At 39.1% G+C, this 18,950-nt stretch overlaps 1 protein-coding gene across 13 annotated transcripts in view; it reads right to left on the bottom strand.

Annotated features, from left to right (window-relative positions):
- Positions 1–18,950, bottom strand: part of NFIB (nuclear factor I B) — a 224,834-nt gene that overhangs the window by 45,081 nt on the left and 160,803 nt on the right. For all 13 annotated transcript variants that reach the window (XM_063129245.1, XM_063129248.1, XM_063129254.1 and 10 more), the window contains exons 7-8: positions 10,257–10,385; positions 2,667–2,845 (exon numbers count right to left, since the gene is read on the bottom strand). In XM_063129245.1, coding sequence (XP_062985315.1) covers positions 2,667–2,845; positions 10,257–10,385 — 308 coding nt within the window. The remainder of the gene's footprint in view (positions 1–2,666; positions 2,846–10,256; positions 10,386–18,950) is intronic.

Below are 18,950 nucleotides of genomic sequence, written 5' to 3'. Positions count from 1 at the left end.
GCACATCATAGCAGGGTTAAAATTGTCACTGGCCCGAGCAATGAAGTTGTATGAATTGGCAAGCTGACTCATTCACTGTAACTCAGGGGTTTTAGCTGTGATGTGTGATCTGGGACAGTGGTAACTCATTTTGTGGAACTCCTTTCTCCCCAGATCCATACAGTTCAGGAAAGGAGAAATAATATTTAATGTATACTGCCAATCCTTTAAAGCTATGTGCTGGGTTTTTAAAAATATACTTATTTTATACTGTCAATACATTTTTTTATATGTTTTTATCTGATATTACTGATGCTGTATTAGTGATGTTATTGTTATAACTTTCTTGTACAAGACTTTGGAAATTAAAAATTAAAAAACCAGATTTTTTAAAACAGTGCAAGGTTTTCCTATTAACATGATCATGGTAATTCCATCTGCATTAAAACATTTACATGGCATCAGAAATCCTTTCCTAAGTGCAACTTTTGCAGTATGGAAATAATGGACAAATATATTAGCATCTACAGGTTCATTCTGATGCCCTTTATGTTTCATTCAGCTTCGAAAGACAATTACATTAATATAGCCTAGAAAGTCTAGAAAGAAACAGGGCTGAATTGTTTTTAGAACATTTTTCAGTCAACGCTGTATATCCCTGGCTATATGAAGGAGAAGTTGGAAGATAAAAGCTTTTATTGGTTCCAGTATATGCAAATATGCAGTCTAGTACATAGTTCCCCTGAGTTGCTAGAGGTAACATCCCACTGACTAACTTCAAATGACTACTTTCCAAATTTCTAGAGGTCGTATCCAAGCTATACAAATTATTGATTGAATTATTTTGTGGGTCATCTGAAGCATTAAAAGGATGTTGTGGAAGTGGATTTTGGGATATCAATAGACAATTCCCTTTGGGACAAGCATTCTATTTCTGTCTCAATGAAGTCAATAAGGGCAAGGGCAAGGGAATTGACTTTCAAAGTACTTTCTCAGTGGCATATAACCCCCAACAAGGCACAAAGGATCTTAAAATCAGCTTCAAATAAATGTTGGAAGAGATGTCACAAAAGTAGTACACTTACACACATGTGGTGCTAATGTCCTCTGGTAAAGGCATTTTTGGGACAATATGACCAAACAAAACTTCACTAAGACTTCAGTACTTGAAATTCTGAGCATCATTCCAAAGGACTTACAGTCCTCTGGATAAAGGCTTTATTTTAAGTTCCTTAGCAGCAGTAAGAGCAAGTGAAATCCAGTGGAAAAATTTAGGGGACTTTTCTATCATGGTTTAGTGTTGGAGAGGCTTTGGGTTCATTTATTAATGGGCAAGCTTACCCACTGTATGAAAGTTGTTAAAGGTCATGCAAAACCTGAAATATTTTATTCAATGTGGTGCCCACCCATTTCTGTGGTATTTTGAGCATACATCCCAGACCCAAGCCCCTCCAGTTCAGTATAAGATTTTGCTAGCTTACGAAGAAAAATAATTTCAAATTAAAGGGTTTTGTATTTCTGTATTCATGCGTCCTAACTGAATTGGATTGGGTTTGTTTTCTCTAACATTTTCAGGCTATGTTAATCCCATTTTCATTTTTCTGGAAAAAAAATGAAGTTAAAAAAAGTAAAGAAAACAAGGATTTCATTGCGCTTTGTTCTCAGTATCTGAAAAAAATCTGTTTGGACGTCACCTAAAATACTACAAACATGAACAATGGATCTTGAGAGGAGCTCTAAAGAGAAGACACCAAAACCATAAGCCAAGCTTTGTAATGAAGATCACATTAGATTAGACACATGCTACAAATATTATACAATTCGTCATATGAAACATATTGATGCTGTGATGAAAACACGGTTGTACATGAGTCCTTTACAAATTACTTCTCTTCTACAAAAAATGGTATTCATTACCACTTTTGAAACTTGTCTGAACTGCCACACATTTGTGTGCAACTGTTCTTGACTAAACCAAAAATTTAGTTTTCAGTTTTTTATAGGTGCTCATTAACATGACCCTTCCCCCACCACTTGTTCAAAAACTTGCCAAAACAAGCAAAAGCCTACAAAGCAGAACCAACCCCAAAAGATTTCTCTAAATAGTTGATCTATAAATAGGCCTACATGCTCTTTTTGTGTATGTTTATGTTAGCACAATCCTTGTTTCTTGAAGCAAGCACTTCATCCCTGTGTTTCACCCAGATTAACTGCCATAAACAGTTGTAACCTAAACACAAAGTAAGAAAGATCTACCAACCACAGGATTCAGTAGAAAAAACTACATGTACAACCAGTTCCCACGGTCAGCTACAGAAGTCAGGGATACACACATGTAAGCCAGTCCTCAGGTGAGGAACCCCTGGTTGTCTCAGAGCATTACTTCCACTGGTCTACACCCATGGTGTCCTTTTGAGTTCAGAACTCCCAGTAAAGTGCTACGCACCCAAAAAGAATTCTGCATTTGTCTAATCATCATTCAGGTATAATAAATTTATGATCCACAAAGCAAACATAGTTGGAATACAACTACAAGTGGCCATCCCACTTTTATTCAGCTACAGTTAACTGAAAAGTGTCTAGCCTATTATACTACAGATCCAACATGCAGAACAAGAGCAACTATCAGATTTAAAAACTTTCATAGGACATAATCACCCTTTATAAGTAATTTGGTATTACAGTACCTGGCTGGTTTGTGGACTGGACGGGTCATAAGAATAATTCTTCAGAGTATCCTGAGGATTCAGGTGAGGAGGGTATCGGATGGTTGGGTGAGAGAAGTAGCTAGATGGGGCAGGAGGGAGAATAGCTTGTGGTGGAAATGGCAATGGTGAAGGTGGAGGTGGAGTTCTAGTTGAGATGACTAGAAGAGATAAGAATAAATAGAAGTTATTTCGGATCTTTCATTATAACATTCTGCACACATACAGAATGAAAAAAAAACTGATCAGAGATAAACTGAAATTGATTAATTTCCTTGCCCACTTCCCAGATTTAATCTGCAACATCTTTAATCACCAGCCCCTTATTCCCACAACTTCCCATGGGACAAAGACTGTTGTTTGTCTCTAAGGACATAATGCATCTATTTATTTTACTGTGCATACTTGAGCTAAACCTTTCCTTTAATAAAGAAATTATTGCCCTGCAGAAAACATATTTTAGTTACCAAGTATGATTTAAAGCTTAGATGAAGCAATTAAGGAGACAAACTATTTAAGACCCCAGAACAATTTTCTAGGGGCGGCAAGAGGGGGCAGGGGGAGAGAGAACAAAGACAGAGTCCTAAGAGTCAGCAAATGATTCCACAATACTTTGTGCTATACCCTGGCTAATGTGAGAGGGGGGTAGGGAATAATTACTAAGCAATAACACCATGAATAATTAGCTGCCCATTGTGAAAATGCTAATGAATGTTCAACTTTGGGGCCTGGGAAAATATCTCACCCAATGGCAATATCTCTAGTGAACAAAAAGGGTATCATATCCTATACATATTTTTTGTCTTGCTTCCCTACTAATTTCTCTATCAAGGGATTGTACATAATGTCTAAAATCACTTTAATGACTTTACCATTGAAAAGAATGTACAGAATACCTAATAATCACGTTCTATTTATATAAGGCACAAATTTGGGTGAGAAAAAACAACATAGTAAGTGGGACACAAATTCTTGTCAATATGCTTGAGAAGAAAGTTTTTTGTTTAACATTTTATTGATTTTTTATATATACAGAAGCAAACAATCCTCATTTCTTGTCTCCCTCTGTTCCTCACCTGTTTTAACTCCCTCCTCCTGCCTCTCTTTTATATACTAATAACATGCTCACAAACAATTTTAAAATATAATAAAAATAACAAAAGGGGGAAGAATAAATATATGTATAAAAACATAGATCATACAAAACAGTCCTGGATTTATAGCTCAGAATTCACACAATTGACATCCCCCTCTGGTGTGGTCCAACTTGCATCTAAACCACATGCACTCTAAGAATTCACCCCCAAACACTTCCACATTTTGCCAAATTCCCTTGTCTCATCCATGCAGACTGCTTATAGGCTGCTTGCATTAGCATTTCTTCAAAGCCACTTCTCATGGTTTGATGGGGATATGAGTCTGGTTTCCAGGTAAATTGCCAATTAAAAGAAGAAAAGATGATAGCTATCCTCCACACTAACATGTATTCATATTTATTCCAGTGGATCTATTATCCAGAAATTCAGCGAAATTGTTTGATTTAGGCTATCGGACTTGGGAATGATTTTTCAGGGCTAGTAAAACTGATAGAACACCAACAGCATAACATGCCCATTTTATTTCTTGGGTCACAAGCTGGATTTTGTGAGTTATCTTGAGACTGACTAATTAAACAAGGAAGTGGCTCCAGGGGCAAGAGAGGGCATCTCTTGGTGGGTAGTATCTCAGCATAGAGGAGAAGGCATCTATCACCAGTGTCAAGCAATCAGGATCCTGACATCCAGGCATGAACTGACTTATGATGCATTCATAAGACAGGGAGCCCATATACTTTTCAGGTAGGCTAACAATGTCGCCACAATAATTTTGCTGTCAACGTTAATTTAAAAAATTGGGTAGTTAGCACATAATTGCAGATCTCTATGAAGCTTTGGAATCACTGTGATAGAAGCATCCTACATACCGACTGGGTTCACACAATATGCTAACCCACACTCAGTGGTTGAGTGTGGGTTGCTGTTAACCCGGGGGTTAGTGTGTTGGCTGAACCCAGGACAATGTTCCACAGGGTGGCTTGTTAACCATGCAGCGTGGTTTATTTTTCCTCAAAGAAGCCACTTTGAGAACCCATGGTTTGTTGTTGAGTTGTTCAGGGTGGTTAATAAGCCACACCCAACCACTGAGTGTGAGTTATCGTGTTGTGTGAACAGCCCCACTATGTGGCAAGTTTTTAACTGTAATTGTCACCAGTGCCAAGTCTGCCAGTAAGGCTTTATACCTTCAGTCCCTGGCACTTTCTCGTTTTCCATAAGTGTAACTGTGGGCATGTCTACACCATGTCTTATCCCGGGGATCTCCCAAGGATCATCCCTGTGCGTCCACATGATGCACAGGGGATTCTGGGGGCAGTGAGGGAAGATCCTTCCACTTCCCTGGGATAACAGGGATGGCTTTTAGCCCAATTATTCCTGCAGTCTTGGGATCGTCCTGAGAGTGTGGGAGGTGTGGGCGGCCGGCCCGGTTTTGTCCTGGATCCTTGGGAGTAAACGCGATGAGCCGGGAACCGGGCACGGAGCTCTTCAGGCTCTCTGTGCCCATTGGGGGTGGGGTGGGGAAAACAGGAACTTTTTTTTTTTACCTTTTGCTTTTCGCTGGAGCACGAGTGAGCTCCAGCTCTTAATGTTTGTTAAAAAAAAAAAATGGCCGCCGAGACATCGCGCGGCCCATGTGGACTGAGGGGGAGCATCTACTCCCCTGGTGTAGACATGCCCTTTGTGTTCTATTTCATACATCCCTTCTGTATCCTTAATACTAAAGGCCACTGCTTTGATCTGTTGGAAGTTTATATGCCTGTAATTTGCCCATCTTTTCTCTTGATTCCCAATCTGTCTGTCTAGTACAGGTCAGAAAGAACTCTGCTTTTTGTGCGTGTAAACAGTTAACTTCATATTAGTGCACACATCAATGCTTTGTAATTTGAGATATGGGATATTTGGCATATATATCCATTGTTCTTTCAAATAGCAGCCTCCATATCCTTTAATTTCTGTGTGGTTTCTTCATTTTTTTAAGGGATACACATGAAATTATTCTTCCCTGAGAGGCATTTAATGTTATAGAGCAGCCCCTCACTTTTTTCCTTGATTATCTTTGTGTCCTCCAAATTATGTTATTTTAGCCTTGATTATGAAATACAGGATGTGTCACTGAGTAGTGTGGGACTACATTTCCAATGTGAGGAATGACCAGGGTGTGGAACAGGGCAGTGTGATTAAATCTATGCTAACAGGGTCAAGAATTGAGATTAATATGGGCCCTATTATCCATTTAGTTATACAGTGGCTTGTGGACAGACATAAAAGAAAAAATCTAGTCTTGACCCAGTTTTCTGAACTGTAGAGTTGTGTGTGTAGCCCTGGACTGTGATGGGTTGCTCAGTATCCACACATATCTTGGAGCATCTATGAAAGCACATAATGGGCTGTTTGTGTACTGGGTGTGTTCCACAGCCTTTTTGAATATTCAATCCCTGATTGGGTCAATCTGGGATTGCTACGTGACATCTGTACCCAGATACTATGGGATAATCATGGATTAAACAACCCACAGTTAACCTAACTATTAAGTTGCCACAGCATGTACCACGGCAAATTTTCGGTTAATTAACCCACGATTTGCTGCTGTTACGAGTGAACTGGATTAATGTCTCCTGGGCTCAGAAGGTTTCTTTTTATATATCCTCTTGTCCAGTAATGTTCAGAACTTCACTGGATGCCAGATTACATTGGCATTCTGTAGCTTTGTGGACTCTGGATGGATGGTATCCCCCACTTACCCCCAAAAGGTGCTTACCAGTTCTTAATAGGATAACTTAACATAATACTCTAATGAGTTCAAAATAAATTGAAAAAAACTACAAGCCACTTTATCCTCATGCACTGCACATACATAGTAAAATGTTCTTTTCTCTCTCATACATGTGCATATATAAACAGGTGTGTGCAGCCGCGTGGACGTACTCTGGAGGCTCAAAAAAAAAGCAAACTAGGGCCCTAAGGCCCTAGCAAACTGCAGTCCCTTTGAACACTAAGGCTGTATTCTCATGTCATGTCACTCTAATTCATGACAGACATGAGATTCAGATCATACACTTATCTCCAATCAGAGACAGAGGAGTTTCCCTCTTCCTTCCCCAGCTGCAATGATGATTTGAAAAAGCTTTCACTGGTACAAAAACAGGGTTTTAAAAGTCTAAGGGTATAGGGGGGAAGCCTACCCAGTCGAATTTTAAGATGCCTGTATTAGTTTTTATGTTTTAAATTAGTTTTATGTATTTTATTGTATTTTATTGTATTTTGTATATTATTATTATTATTATTATTATTATTATTATTATTATTATTATTATTATTATTATCATCATCCAAGAAGAGGGATCACTGCTGGGGAGGGAGGAGGATGAACCCTCTAGTCCAATGCTGTGCTCCCCCTCCCCAAATTGGTCCTCCCCTGCTGCAATGATGAGGCTTTTAAAGAGCCTCCATTGGTGCCACTTAAAGACTCCTTGCGGTTATGGGGGGAATTTTTGGAGGTCATTGCTGGGGAGGCAATGGCTAGCTCCCCTCTCCAAAGCCCCTACTGGCACCAACACAGGCCTTGTAAAAGTCTCATTGCAGTGTGAGAGGGGTGGTGTGTGTGTGATTGTGACTGTGTGTTTGTGTGTGCATGTGTATTTATTTATTTATTTATTTATTACATTTCTATACCGCCCAATAGCCGAAGCTCTCTGGGCGGTTCACAAAAATTAAAACCATCATAAAACAACCAACAAGTTAAAAAACACAAATACAAAATACAATATAAAAAGCACAACCAGGATAAAACCACGCAGCAAAATTGATATAAGGTTAAAATACAGAGTTAAAACAGTATAATTTAAGTTAAAATTAAGTGTTAAAATACTGAGTGAATAAAAAGGTCTTCAGCTGGCGATGAAAAGAGTACAATGTAGGCGCCAGGCAGACCTCTCTGGGGAGCTCATTCCACAGCCGGGGTGCCACAGTGGAGAAAGCCCTCCTCCTAGTAGCCACCTGCCTCACTTCCTTTGGCAGGGGCTCACGGAGAAGGGCCCCTGTAGATGATCTTAAGGTCCGGGTAGGTACTAATATGGGCTTAGGACAATTACGCTAGGGCTGCATGCCACCAGTGGGGTGTCCCCACCCCATTGCTAGCTTGCCCAGAACCAATTCAACCGTTGAGATGAAAAAGATGCCTCCCATCTCTGGCCTACTTAAATGTTCAGCTAGTTTGTTTTTAGCTCACCTTCCTTTTAGGCCTTGCAAGAACTTTACATGACCTCTTCCCTTTAATTAGCAACTCATTTACTCAATTCCTAGTCTCTTTGCACTCCTTTTTCTCAGGCTTTGGCCTCACACACCAAAGCTTCCTTTACTTTTTCTTGCCCTTTTACCTGCTATATACCCCTCCCTCAGCCACTACACCTCTGGACTTCTTGCTTATTCACTTCCCTATGAAACCTCTCCTCAACAAGCTTCCTAGACATCATTGTTCAACTTTGCACAGTGTCTAGGCCTGTGAGAGTTTCTCTTCAACAAAGATGATCTTTCACATCACCTAACAAACCTAGATGGTTTTATACATCCTTTTGCTGATAAGTTCCCTTGAGAACATTTCACATCATGGTAGGTTAACAACAACAAAACTGCTAGAGGCTTCATTACTGCTACCACCATAAAACCTCTTAGTTACAACATAGAATTTATAAGACGTAAGAGGGTAGAAGAATGATGGCCGGGGAAAAAAGTGGTCAATTGTGTGTGTAGATGTTCCGAAGCATTTCTGTGGATTAGGACTCTAGGGTCTAATGGGATAATGAGTGCTTTGCTTTAAAACTTTAAATTGAGGTTAAAAGCAACCATATTAAACCTCCAGAGTTTCAGTTGAAGACAAGGTTGCTACTAATGTCCTGTAAATACTAAGGATTTGCAACTGCAAAGTGTACCAACATAAAAAATCAATTATGCCTGTCTCTTAATAGAAAGGGGAAATATTTGCAATGTCAAGGAAATGTTTTCAATTTTCAAAAAATAAAAATCCAATGCAGCGTGTAAGTTTTTGAAGTTCGTTGATTTTGGTCATCATTTCCTTAAGGAGTTTTGTTTTTCTTGGCAGTTCTTTCTTCAGTGGGTATATGGATGACTGCTCTGTTCCTGCCTTTAATATTTACAAATATTAATTTTATCTACAAGTGTTCTTTTTCTCCCCTGTACTTCTGCTGATTTACCCAACTTCTGTCCTACAGATTCCTTTCATTCTTTCTGCTGTGCTCTCTCCTCAGTTAAGGGCATGAGACAATCACTACGGTTTCTAGGATTTCACATAGTAAAGAAATACGAAATGCTGAGAGTTTGCTGTTTAAACAAAAAGTGTCCCTTCATGTTTAGAGTGTAGCGAGAAAACAAAATGAAGCTATTTGTCTATTAGCTGAGGAAATATAGCCTGAAAAATATTGCGAGAAAAATCCTGTCATTATCTATTTCTATCACTTTTTCAAAGTAGAACTGCAGTTCATATTGTATTTAAACTACTTGGCTGCAATCCTATGCACGCTTACCTGGGAATAAGACCCACTAAACACACAGACTTCTTTACATGTAAATATGCAAGGGATTTCACTGATAGTTTACTATATTGTGCTTATGGAATATGCTCAAAGGCTCAGTGATGGAATTCAGAAAGTTATCAACACATATTATTCGTTATTCTTTTACTCTTTATTTTACTCTGAATGTATTTCCTAGGCTCATAATTTTACTTATATCTTGCATGTAAAACTCTGTACAGCACCATGTACATTGATGGTGCTATATAAATAAATAATAATAATAATAATAAAGTCTCATTTCAAGTCCGCACTAATGTGGAGAGAACAACAGATAATGTAAAATTACATGCATACACACACACACACACATTATGAACTGCATCCATTTTGAGATTATTTGTAACCCCAGGGCTGTGAATAAACTTCTGTAGGGTTTATAATACAGGAATAATGCTGGAAAAAATGTACGTAATTTTTGCTGGATTCAATTAGAGATGTCAGAGGAATCCATCTGGGGCATAAAATTCATCGAGCTTTTAGCAGTTTGCCCCTCCCCCCCCAGACTTCAAATAAATCAAGTCGGGCCAGCTCACAGATTTTCAGGTGTTTTTTTCCTACGCAATTTGCGTAAATGTCACTTTAAGAAAAAAAATACAAGAAAAGTTCCTGGATTCTGGAAAAAAGCCCACAGCCCAGCTCGCAAATGCAAGCCAAGCAGGGGCTACACAGATAGCCAGCAAGGTTAAAAGGGCTGGATTTCCCCGCGACAGCCATTCCTAGATTCAATAGATTTATTCTAGTTAAAGCGCAGAGAAATTCTTGATATCTCTATGTTGAATTTAGCATTATGTTGATAAACAGTGGCTGAAGTAAATGTTCCTGTATTACAGTATTTGGGGAAAGACCAGCTAGATATTGAGAAGTTTTCATCAATTTTGCATCCTCACCACTGTGTGCAACTCCTGGGATCCCTGGATGGTGATGCTGGAAAGTGGTCAGTCTTGGTGAAGAATCCTGGGGAGATGTAGTGCTAAACAAAGGCTTTTCAGGTTTCTTCATTGAAGGAGAAGACATATCTGCAATGGCAATACAAAATCATAGACCTGTTAGTCAAGATATCACACATGATATATTACGATACTAGATTACTGCTTTAGCAGTCCCTGCAAGATAAAACAAAAATGGGCACAAATTCATTTCAATGGAGAGCCAAAGAAACCAGGTGTTGTTTTTTCCATATCCATCAAGCAAAATCCTAAAATGCAGGGCGTCTATCACTACAGCGTTGCTGTGGCAAATGGTTTGTCTTACAGTACCTCACATGAAAACTTCACAAAAACCACCCCTTTAATTTCTTCATGTGAAGGTACTTTCAAGCAAACCACTCCACCATGTAAAACTTAAGATGTTACACTGTCAGTGTGAGAACTGTTATCCCTTGACTAACACTAAATTAACCAGTCCTAAGAATACCATATGTCCATCAGTTTGTTTTCTGATTCCATTATTGGCAAGATCTACAGTTAAGAACGAGTGTGTTTGAGACAATTTTCACAAAAATGTATATTTCGGCGCCAAGTGAAAACATGGCTTTTAAACAAAGCCTTTAATGGTTAAATTCACTAAGATGGCACACTGTTTTAACTGCTTTTAAATTACATATTGTTTTAACTTGTTTCATGGTTTAATTTGTTTTTAGCTGTGTATATTTATTGTTTTATACTGTATGCTTTTATCTGTATGCCGCCCTGAGATCTTAATGATATAGGGTGGGATACAAATGTTTTAAATAAATAAATAAATAAATATAGACCTTGTTCAGAAAACATGCTAAGCCATGGTGGTTAAGCACTTTAAGCTAAACATTATGGTTTAGTGTGTCATGTGAACCATGATTTAGCATGTCACGCAAACCATTCCTAACCATGGTGGCTACATAACCACAGTTTAAACAAGCTCACTAGCCATTTGCTGCAAAAAAGTTAGTGGCCTAACCATGGCTTAGCGTGTTGTTTGAACAGGCCCATAATATTCATCCTCCCCTCAAAACTACTGACACTGTGAAATCTTATTTAATAGCAATATGCTGTATCTATAGTTGACATGTAAAGTTCTTTCAACCTTACATATTAACAAAAAACTGTTTTATATTCTTTTACATGGATTGGTGAGACCCAGTTTGCATGATTCACATGATTACCATGGTATCCATGGTCACCATCCTAAATATTCAAGTTACAGTTTTTCATGTCATTTGAGCTGAGGGATTGTGGGTTATGTGAGGGTTAAACAACCCCAAAAGAAGCCATGGCCTGTTTAAGGGTTATCTGAGGGTTATTTAACCCTTGCATTACCCATGGTCCCCAGATTCAGATGACACCTTAAACCACAGCTGCAGCTTGAATATTCAAAATGGCTGCCGGCATGCACAGCAACACATTGTGGTTTAAATAAACTACAGTGGGCTGTTTCATCATGCAAACTGGTGATGATTGACAAAAAGGAGTGGCTGTCTGGGTCTGTTTAGAAATACAGACACGAAGCAGAGAAGATAGATACATAAGACAAAAGGAAGAGAGAGCTAGCATAGGGCAGAGAATCCCAAACTGTATGCAGGACTGAGATGTGCCTATATATGTGCCTACAGAGAAACCCCAACAAGCATAATCAACGCTCTCTCTCTGCCAAGCTATGAAGGAAGGAAAGACACATAATCCATGCCACAGATGATCTGGAGCCCTACCTGACTGGGCAAAGGGAATGGCAAGATGCCAATAGACAACATTTAACTGGGCTATTCTGCAGATGCGAGTAGTGATTATACCAACTTAATTTTGGACAGAGAAATGAAAAGAAGAAGTACACAAATTACAGGTTATTGGGCAGACAGGCATGGGAAATCTTCTATAAAACTATATTCAACAAAATAAATCATGTGAGACTGAACTGCTTCTGCTACTATTATTACTACATCCTTGTTGTTTTTCATATGACTGCAAATTTAATTTCTGGTTCACAATAAAGATTTAATTTAATTGTGACTGTCACCTCATTAAACAATCCTTTAAAAAATCCTTTAAAAACACAGAAATATTTTAGCTGCTTGAAAGAATGCTTTATGAAGCACAATATACTCTGGATTCCCATTTACCCCCTACCTCGTTGGTTCCCTAATACAGAATTCACTTGTGGAGCGGGGGTAAGTTGTTATTGTCAAAGTGATGTTTTCAAAACTGTACAGTTCAGCCAGCTTCAGGTTTCGAGCTAAAGTTATATAGTTAATAAAACAAAATAGTTACCATTATATATGGAGATCTCTGCAAATGGACATACCGATGGCAGCCTTTATTGTAAACCCATTTTTCCTACTTAATACAGCCCATCACACATCACCCAAACAACTATATGGGGGCTACATATCTTAAGAAAGAAATGTAACTCTTCTAACACAATACAACAAAATATGGAATTTACTGGATCAACAATACATAAAGAACTTGAAGCAACAAAGATCAAATGGCTGAAACAGTCACAGAAGCTTCCAATGTCCTTATTACTGTGAAGAAATTCAAATGATTTCTCTGGTGTCCCTAATATGCCCTGACATCATAATGGAGTATTTATATTCTATTCACAGTGGAATAACAGACACAGTGTACAGAACAAAGACAGAACAAAACCTGTTTGTGTAGGTTACCAAAAGGACTATACTGGTCACTTGACAAAATGATAGTAAGATAAATAAGTAAGATAAAAGACAGTAAGATAAATAAAGGTGTGGACCTAACTTTAAAGAGTTGTTTAATTTCATTAAAAACAACTCTCAAGTGTGACTCTTCAGTACTCTGTGTTCTCTAATGCAGCAAAATGTGCTAATGTTCTGTAAATCCTGACGACCAACCATCTAAGCAGTGTCAACTTGTTTTTTTCATTTGTTGTCATATGTTTTTAATAGGCAGAATATAATTTAGTCATCTACATCTTTGCAGATATTATCAGGACATACTATTAACACTACTGATAAATGTCTGAAAGAAAAGAAAATAAGATTCTTTCAAGACCAGAGAATGAAAACAGCATTCTTTATGAATGAGACCTATTTGGGCGTTGTTGTTTTTGGAATAAATATTTAATGTTCACATAAGGAATTTTAAGTGCTGAAATTTCCAGCTGACACCAAACTGTTATAAGTGAGTATTGTAGTAGTAGAGAACAGATGCTATCCAAACATATTCCTGAAAAAAATTGTGGGGGGAAATTAAGCAAAGGCTTGGCTAAGTTAAAAGCTTTACGTTATTGTTGCATAACACTATAAAGGTAAAGAATATGCATGTCTGGGCTGCGTTAGTTATAAATTTTAGAGCGCTCTCACATCAAAGAGATAAAGGCGTATGCAAATTTTTTAAAAAAGTTAGATCAACTCATTTCCCAACAAGGTAATTCCATCTACAAAGGAAGGGAAAAAAGAGAGTTGCTGTGAAGCACAGCGTATGTAGCCTGCTCAACGGCAGCTTGCACAAATGGTGCTCCAGATGTATATCTGTTCAAGACAGCCCAGGGCAACTATTTTGATCAATTCTAATGCGATAAAATGCTGCAGGGAAAATGTGCAGAAATGTGTTTACGTCAGACTTTAATTAAACTGTTATTTGCTTCCAAAGAACCTTAGGAAACACTAATGAGACATGAGTTTCAGCAATTTCCTCATCAAAAGCAAAGACCCTCTGCCTCTGTATGAAGCAGCCTGCCATCCAAGTAGCTCCCTCGATAAATGTCACATGGCGCTCCAATCAGCAAGCCACCTGTTAATGGAACTTTACAGGAGTCAACTTGTGAGCGAGGCACAGTTCAAGGATCCACCTGTCTACGTTGGACACCTGCTCAGCTTTCCCAGACTGCAACACAACATGTTCACTTTCCTATGAAGCTACAGGAGCGCCGCCAAGGGATACGGGCACAGACACAGAATAAATACTTTTGCATTTGTTTCACCAAGCCCAGCTTAAATCCCAGATCTGTCCTTCATTTAGTCATAGCTTCATACTACTTAATTTAGAGAATTCTTTCTTTGCAAGGAACACTGGGTTGAAAGAGAAACACGGGCATGGATCCAAAGAACCGTAAGACTAGTGAGTGACACATGCATTTGTACAAGTGTTCAAAGTGCTATAGTAGGCATGTTCTGTAGCAGTTCTTCTGTCTCCACTTGCACAAGAGCTTGTGCATGATCTCAAGAAAGCAAAATATCTCTTCATTTGATTTCACTTTCCTTGTGAACACCCTAGCATGCAATGTTAAACAAGTCTTTAGTAACCCAACAGGAAATGTTGCAGGAAAAGCTACCTTGGTTGAAATGATTACTCATTTTTTTTCAGTTTGTCCTATCCCAAATAATCAGGAAGGGATCAATCCCTCCCCCACTCTCTCACTCATGCACATGTTTATGTATGTGTGTTCCTATCTATCTATCTATCTATCTATCTATCTATCTATCTGAATAAAATGCTAACAAATACAAAATCCTTTAGGTGGAAAATTACCCCTTGATGGCTTGTATCCCAGGAACTGAAGTCTGCCGAAGTAGGACTGAATTCTAGCATTTTCTCAACATGCCCAGGCATTGGTGAGTCATCAGGAGATAAATTTCCCAAACTATGAACAGTAACAAAGTTAATCTCTGTATGTGTCTGGGATATGGATTACCATACTATATCTATATATGAGCTCATAGTATGGAGCTTATGCATGGGAGGCAATGTTAAGTCACATTTTGTCAAAACTGGGGAACAGGCTTAGATCCAACAGTATTCCTAGCATTCCATTTATTTCATATATGCTCCAAAGTGGATGTAAAAGTTCCCCCTTAATATTTGGATGAGAACAACTATCTGCAAAAAAAGGCCCCTTTGTAGGAATAATGTGTATCCAATATCCATAGTCCACACAAATGTATCACAGTTCCAAGGGGTCCTTGTAATATGTGGGCCTTTGCCTTCTCCCCATTCAGCTCATCATAATGATGGGATCTTTTCCAGTATGAGAACAGAAAGGGAAAGATCAATTGGCTTTATAAATGTCTTTGGACTGTATAATACAACTCTACTAGCAACATCACCCTGCAACATAATAACATCTGATTACAAAACACTAACAACAGGCTATTAGATTTATAAACTTCAGAAATATGGATTAGATCATCTAGGTCATTTCTTCAAATAATTTCATAACCAACAGATAGAACTTTAAAAACAAAACACAAAACAAAACCTTGGTGACTGTGAGGAAATTCAGTTGTAAAAGCCAAACATATTGCACTTAATACTGGGATATGTTATTTGTCATTAAGAACTGGTGTATCACCAAGGTTCATAATGTCTCTAAGGTTAAAAATACACAGGCACATTGCAGATTTTGTTTAATAATACTAGGAATCTAAGAAATGTTGGTGTACGGCACAAAAACAATAAAGTGAAATCAGTATATTTTTTCCCTTTTTGATATGAAGTAGACTGCAAAACTATTTCTCACTCAAGACTCAGTGCAAGATTCACATGTAAACCCATTGAGTTAAATGGGATATACTTCTTGGTAAGTGTCCGTAGGATTACAACTTAAAGATGTATTTTAAGCCATCATTATTGAGAAACTGAATTTTATATCACCACATTTAGACACAGGTCCAAATTCAATACCGTAAGGAGCACTTAAGCCCAGTGAAATGAATGGATTTAAAGAAATCTATTTCTTTTTTTAGGCTTTGGCCACAATGTTTTGTTTTTATTATTTATTTATTTATTTATTTATTTATTTATTACATTTTTATACCGCCCAATAGCCGAAGCTCTCTGGGCGGTTCACAAAAATTAAAATCATCATAAAACAACCAACAAGTTAAAAATACAAATACAAAATACAATATAAAAAGCACAACCAGGATAAAACCACGCAGCAAAATTGATATAAGGTTAAAATACAGAGTTAAAACAGTATAATTTAAATTTAAGTTAAAATTAAGTGTTAAAATACTGAGTGAATAAAAAGGTCTTCAGCTGGCGACGAAAGGAGTACAGTGTAGGCGCCAGGCGGACCTCTCTGGGGAGCTCATTCCACAACCGGGGTGCCACAGCGGAGAAAGCCCTCCTCCTAGTAGCCACCTGCCTCACTTCCTTTGGCAGGGGCTCACGGAGAAGGGCCCCTGTAGATGATCTTAAGGTCCGGGTAGGTACATATGGGAGGAGGCGTTCCTTCAAATAACCTGGCCCCAAACCGTTTAGGGCTTTAAATGTCAATACCAGCACTTTGAATCGGGCCCGGACCTGGACTGGCAGCCAATGAAGTTGTAAAAGGACTGGCGTAATGTGATCTCGCCAGCCAGTCCCTGTTAGTAAACGGGCTGCCCTGTTTTGTACCAGCTGAAGCTTCCGGACCGTTTTCAAAGGCAGCCCCACGTATAACGCATTGCAGTAATCCAAACGAGAGGTTATCAGAGCATGGATAACTGTAGCTAGGCTATCACTGTCCAGATAAGGGCGCAGTTGGTATATCAGCCTAAGCTGATAAAAGGTGCTCTTTGCCACTGAGTTCACCTGTGCCTCAAGTGACAGTTCTGGATCGAAGAGCACCCCCAAACTACGGACCCGATCCTTTAGGGAGAGTGCAACCCCGTCCAGGACAGGGCAAACATCACCTCGCCGGACAAATGAACCACCCGCTAACAGTACCTCCGTCTTGTCTGGATTGAGTCTCAGTTTGTTAGCCCTCATCCAGTCCATTACCGTGCCCAGGCACTGGTTCAGAACAGTCACTGCCTCACCTGGGTTTGATGAAAAGGAAAGGTAGAGCTGGGTGTCATCCGCATATTGATGACACCTCAGTCCACATCTCCGGATAACCTCCCCCAGCGGCTTCATGTATATGTTAAACAGCATAGGGGATAAAATAGAGCCCTGCGGAACCCCATGGCTTAGGAGCCACGGCACAGAGCAATAATCCCCCAGCACCACCTTCTGGAATCGGCCATCCAAGTAGGAGCGGAACCACTGCAACGCAGTACCTCCAACTCCCAGCTCAGACAACCTATCCAGAAGGATACCATGGTCGATGGTATCGAAGGCCGCTGAGAGGTCCAGGAGAACCAACAGGGTCGCACTCCCCCTGTCTCTCTCCCGACAGAGGTCATCCCACAGGGCGACCAAGGCAGTTTCCGTTCCAAAACCAGGCCTGAAACCCGATTGAAATGGATCTAGATAATCCGTTTCATTCAAGAGTGCCTGGAGTTGTCCTGCAACCACCCGCTCAAGCACCTTGCCCAGGAAAGGGATATTAGCCAAACTAATATTAGTTTATTACCAAACTAATAATTCTATTTGAAGAAAAAATCTTATATGTATAGAATTAGAACGTCATTGGACGGAGGGAAATTCTGTTTCCTAACCGATGCTATCTCCCACTTCTGTCCCACAATTTTTTCTCTTTCTTCACACAGGGGAAGAAAGAGGAAGTAAACAATGACCACGTGGCCCATTCAGTGGCTGTTTTTATCGTGCTACTTTTCCTGCACACAGCAGGAAATGGCAGCACATTTGTTAAAAGAAAATTGGATTTAAAGGGTTGTGACGGAAAGAAGGCAAGAAGGAGCAGGAGATACATGGGAAGCAAACAAAGTCATCAAAAGGACCCACGAACATCCATAAGTGGGGAGTAACGAGCGTGCAATAAAACGCTCATCTGATGATGCTCTTAGACAAAAAAAGGTAGAAGATATAAAAGAAGCGTATTTATACAAAAACATTAGACTTGGGTCAATTACTTTAAATTCTTTAAAATAGTTGTAGATCAGGGTAATTACAGTAGCAGCAACGATTATGGGCAAAAAATATATATCCAGATTTTAATTGACTTGTACTATTAAGAGCAAAGATACTATCTGAATATGTGAAATGAATATGTTCTGGCTAAAACAGATTACATACGTCGTTTTTAAGCCCAAAGGTATTTGCTTGGGAATAAACAGTGAGTTTGTTTGAATAAGCTGAGTGATCAGGAACAACTTCAGAAATTGAGCAACAAGCCTAGAATGATTTTGTGATGTGTAATGGCGGAGGATTTTAGCTCAGTGACAGCACATACCTTGCATGCCAAAGACTCCTATGTTCAATACATGCAGTTAAAGGATCTTAGGGTAAAACTAGACATGACCTGGGAGATTCATGATCATCTTCTGTTTTCATTTTGTTTTCCACATATTATCAGCCCCACACAGGTGCCCTGAATATCACAGAATCATAGAATAGTAGAGTTGGAAGGGGCCTATACGGCCATCGAGTCCAACCCCTCACTCAATGCAGAGAAGCGCTAGGAGAGGGGAACTGATCCCTTTTCCTCCCATGCCATTTCCTCATCTAAACCAGCTCCTTTTCCCAGGAAATTGCTATTAGCTTGACTGGAAAAAAATACAGATACCCATAGTAGAATTTTAACAATTAAAAAGCCAACAAAGCACAAGAGATCCAGATCACAGATCTCTCGTGTCATTACTCATTTGGTTTACAGGAAACAGAGATGGAAAGGACCTCTTCCTGAGACCTGGGAGCCACTGCCAGTCTGAGCAGACAATATTAAGCTAGCTAGATGGGCCAATA

This window comes from Elgaria multicarinata, chromosome 6 (assembly GCF_023053635.1).
Source record: "Elgaria multicarinata webbii isolate HBS135686 ecotype San Diego chromosome 6, rElgMul1.1.pri, whole genome shotgun sequence".
NCBI classification, from domain to species: domain Eukaryota; kingdom Metazoa; phylum Chordata; class Lepidosauria; order Squamata; family Anguidae; genus Elgaria; species Elgaria multicarinata.
The sequence above is the reverse complement of the archived record's forward strand: the minus strand, read 5'-3'. Positions and strand labels throughout refer to the sequence as shown.